General features: G+C 39.2%; 1 protein-coding gene across 1 annotated transcript in view; it reads right to left on the bottom strand.

Moving 5' to 3' along the window:
* The window catches only part of UBE2I (ubiquitin conjugating enzyme E2 I), a 17957-nt gene that overhangs the window by 9131 nt on the left and 4300 nt on the right, over window positions 1-4526 (bottom strand). The window contains exons 2-4 of the mRNA XM_019512811.1: window positions 3149-3227; window positions 2828-2911; window positions 789-861 (exon numbers count right to left, since the gene is read on the bottom strand). Of these exons, the coding sequence (XP_019368356.1) occupies window positions 789-861; window positions 2828-2911; window positions 3149-3227 (236 nt within the window). The remainder of the gene's footprint in view (window positions 1-788; window positions 862-2827; window positions 2912-3148; window positions 3228-4526) is intronic.

The following is a 4526-nucleotide window of genomic DNA, read 5'->3' as shown; positions in this document are numbered from 1 at the left end:
GCAGCAGATCAGGCAGGGGAAGGAGATCAGAGTGGCACTGGGGAGGGCACAGGGTTTAATTATGGCATGCAACTGAAAAGGTTGGCCCTCATGGCTTTACATAGGCGGGTTAACAGATGGAACGATGTTAGCCTTTGAAAATTTAATGACTTTTGAACGTTTCACTAAAGACAGAATAAAGAAAACTCTGAAGCTAAGTAGTCTACTTGGCTCATGAAATGGTGTTAAAGATCTGTTCAATTTGAAGTTTTTGGAAAAAAGCATTAGATACTTACTTTGTTATGTACACATGAACAAGGAGTCTGATTAACTGCAGTCCTGGTGATTTTCAGCCCTTTTCTACAAAATGCATTTGGTGCAATGTTCTGTCATTTGCTAAACCAAAGCCAAGGCAAGGCAATTCTCTTCTGAGAAATACCAAGTTTCAAATCTGAGCTATTTTTACTGACCCAAAGAAAGACAGTGGTCTTTTTACAAGCATTTTCAGTCGTGCTGAATTCAAGTAGCCAAACAACTCATCTCAAATTTTCTTGAGAAACCAGCCACCAAAAAATAAAGAAATTAAATCTTAAAGAACATATGACTGCATTTGGGGGGGAAAAAGAGAGGTTATACCATTTTTAAACTACAGCATGCCTCACTGAGAGCCCAGATTTGTTTTGAAGGGTTACACAATAATCACCCTATCATCAGTAGCCAGTAGCTAGATAGTTCATAGTACAGCCCTGAAACACTAACTGACCTGATCCCATTCTATTAAAAATTTGTAATTATGCTGTTTTACTTACATTTGGGGGGCGAGGAAGGATAATCATCCTTGAAAAGCATCCGTAGCTTAAATAAGCCTCCTTCCCATGGTGTCTGTCAGAAAATTACAGTTGAAATATTTAGGTTACAGTATCAGGCAAAGTATGCCAAGCATTTTTTAAAAAGAAGGAAAGCTTTTAGTTAAAAGGGGAGAGAAAGAGAGAGAGAGAAGCCAGGCTCTTCTGTGCAAGTCTTGCTAGTTCTTTGTCTTTTGCTTAACTCTTGTACCTGCCTACTTGGCTTATTTTTAACACTACATTTCCTGAACCATAAGCTACTACACTTTAGAAGTCCTATTCTCTAACCTTTTATGTGCTGCATCTAACATTTTTACTGATTTCACAGATAAAGAGTCTTACAGTTCCCCAGATGACTTCCTACTACTACCCTGATATCAAAAAGGACATAACCCAACCTTAACTTAATGTCCACCCTTGGTCAAAAAAGGAAGCCACCATCTACCTGAGAGATAATCCTCTCCCAACAAGATACTGCTACAACTGTGATTAGGGGGAAAGTGTTCGTCTCAACAGTCTTAAACCCCACAGGTCTGCAAATACCTCCTTTATGCACAAGACATTTTCTTTGACTTCCTCCAACCAAAGCATAGGATTTATGATTTTTTTCTAGGCTTCAAGACACCCTTATTTCTTGGACACTTGGACAGTAGTGGTTAGGACATAAAACCTGAGGAGGTGCTTAGTCTGCTGTTATGGACAGCTCTCTTATTTTGTCAGACTGATGTGAGACTTAAATTAGCATCCAGTGTTTAAGTCTCTAAAAGTAATATGACTGAGGTATTCAAGTTTGAGAATTCATATAAAGACCAACCAAATACTAATTTGATTACAAAAAAGTCAAGTAATTTATCCATGAATGGAGAGAGAGAGAGACTTCAGATTTTGGATACCAACAGCAAGGTTTTCTACTAAATCCATTGTTAATATATTTTAGCATCATCTAAAATTAGGTCAAGAAGTGACACAGCAAATTGTGTAAGTGACACATACTTTGGTCCATGTGGACTAGAGGAGTGAAAGACTTCAGACAGCCAAGCAAGACAGGTGAAAAGATAATGAATGGCAAATGGATAACACAATGGTAAAAGAAGTTCAGTGTCAATTAAATCTAGAGCAGTAAACTCTTATTCTCCAGCGTGCAAATGACTCTTACACCTTATAAGATTCTAATGAAGTATACCGAATCAGGAAAGGGACCAGTATATCACTGTCAAAAAATCCAGGACAACCTCTACTTGATGTGTCACCTTAGTCAAAAAATGCAAGAAAGATCAACAGGTGCATAGATAATTCTTGCCAAAAATATGCTTCAGAGGAGGCACAGAGAAATATGATGAAAATGAGCAAAAATAAAGAGAAAATGTCTCATAAAAAAGAGACTGGAATTACACGTAATCGAGGTATAAAAGGGGACACAAAGGAATTAAATGAAGGCGGCAGTAGTTTCTGCTCTACCTGCATTACAGAAATGTCACATTGATGGAGAGGAAATTCTGTTTCCTCACAACATATAAACAGGCTGCAGGATCTTGGGCCATGGGGCACAGAGGTCAACATTTTTAGCAAGATTCCAGAAGGATCTGGCTAGTCAAGAAGCACAAAAAATATTCATGGTTTTAATTAATAACAACAGTTTTAAAAAATATATTAATCTTCATGCTTTAAGGTTAAGCCAAATATTTGAACTTTAGAGACCATGATGATGAAATCCGAACGTGGAAGGACAGACTATTCCTTGCCTGCCTCCTACGAGGGTCAAACATTCACTACATCAGACACACACTAGGTATCAAGGTGAACCCTAGGTCTGCTGCAGCATGGGATCAGAAGAGAAGAACTGCCATGTGGTTCCAAAAAAACTGGAGTTAAGTTCAAACAGGAAACATCAGTCAAGCTTTATTTAATACAACACATTCCACAGTTGTTTGCTTTTTTATCTCTGACAACAGCTTAACACCTATCCCCCACACTAACAATGAAGTTGACAGTAAGAGTCTTACCCCTTTCTTTCCTGGAATAGCACATTCCCAATTCATGAGATTCATTGTGCCATCTGGATTTTTTGTGGGCACTGCAACAAATCCCTACATTAAAACAAAAAAAACAAACAGAGTGACACTTCAGAGATACATTTAACATACCTGAACAGTGCAATCACTATACATACGCCATCTTGGCTACAACTTCTTTAGGCAATAGAGGAACAGATTTCAGCAGCTACTTTATAGTTCCACTTCAAAGTTAGGAAAGGTGATCACCATAAAAATCCAAATTCAGTATAGTTGCAGAAGCAGGATATTAGGGAGTTCTACTGTACTTACGAAGGGATGGTCTTTTCTCCAAGCTTTCCTCTCCTGTGCAAGTCTGCTGAGGGCTATCCCAGACATATTCAAAGTCCCTCTAAAATACAAATAACCATTGGTAAGGTAAACAGAACCCCTTAAATTAGTCATGCAATGCTATGAAACATTTCACACATCTCTCACATTTGCTTTTTACTATTTGGTTGACTGGCACATCACTTTTTTAGTCTCCATCTACCACATGGTATCTTAGAAACAGAGCATCTAATCTTCAACTGTGTACTAAGCGTTTGTCTACACTGGGCCATTTAACAGTACAATATTTTGCGATGCCAGCGAGGATGCCCATGTTGGCAATCCCCTAGTTTATTGACTTTGGTCAGTTCTTAAATACTAGCCCCATCTTGTGTTTCTTATTTGCATTACATTATACGTGATTAAAACGGAATTCACCAGCAGCTTAGCAGCAACACTACAATACTTACGATAAGTGCTCAGGAATAATAAGGAGTTAAATTTTGTGGTAGTAAACATTATACTTCTCTGCTCTAACACACCAGGACAACATAGCACTCTCCTCTGTGTTGCTGTTGCTGGATACAAGACTTCCCTACCAACAAGCAGGAAAATGACAGTCAACTTTAGTCAGCCTGTAGGTTCCTACTAGAGACACAAATTATCCTGTGTGGGAAAGACACAGACCTGAAAACTTATTAGAATCACTTCAGTTTCACTAAGGCGGCTACAGCAACCACTGGGGGGGAAAAAAAAAGACAGAAACTTAGGTTTGAGTGTGGATCAAAAGAGGAAGAGGCAGGCAGGGAGACACTGTTGGCTCCTGCCATCATTTCAGTTCATTGGATTTCAGGACAAAGCTTGGTCCTGTCTTATTAGAGGCCGTACTGTACAATGGAAAGAGAAGGATGCAGAATCTCTGCTGACCATCTAGGGTGCTGCACAGTGTTAGGACTATCAGGTGGGCAAATGATTCACAAGATAAACCCAAAGATTTCAGACAGGAAGCAACAGCATCAAAAGATGCTGTCATACCTAATGAACTGAGACTGGGCTCACAAAAACTTATGTATCTCTGATTTAGTCAGTCTGTAAGTGCATCTCTATCTTGCCTTCTGCTTAACTTCAGACTAACACAGCTAACTACCTCTCAAAAACACTCTATACTGTGGTGGTCTTTTTGAGTTCTTTGCAACAAGAGTTGCTCTATTCTTTTTCTGTTGTGAAAACCAAGAGCTGGCTTTTTAATTTTTTTTTGTGGGGGGAAGTGGGCACAATTGAGGGGAGCAACAGGCTACGGTTAGACCTAGATAGGTTACAAGGATGGGCGGAGGAGAACAGGATGGGGTTTAACACGGACAAGTGTAAGGTGATGCACCTG

Source organism: Gavialis gangeticus, unplaced genomic scaffold, assembly GCF_001723915.1.
Source record: "Gavialis gangeticus isolate Ggan-Ray unplaced genomic scaffold, GavGan_comp1, whole genome shotgun sequence".
NCBI classification, from domain to species: Eukaryota; Metazoa; Chordata; order Crocodylia; family Gavialidae; genus Gavialis; species Gavialis gangeticus.
Note: the sequence above shows the minus strand (reverse complement) of the source record. Positions and strands in the feature narration are given on the sequence as shown.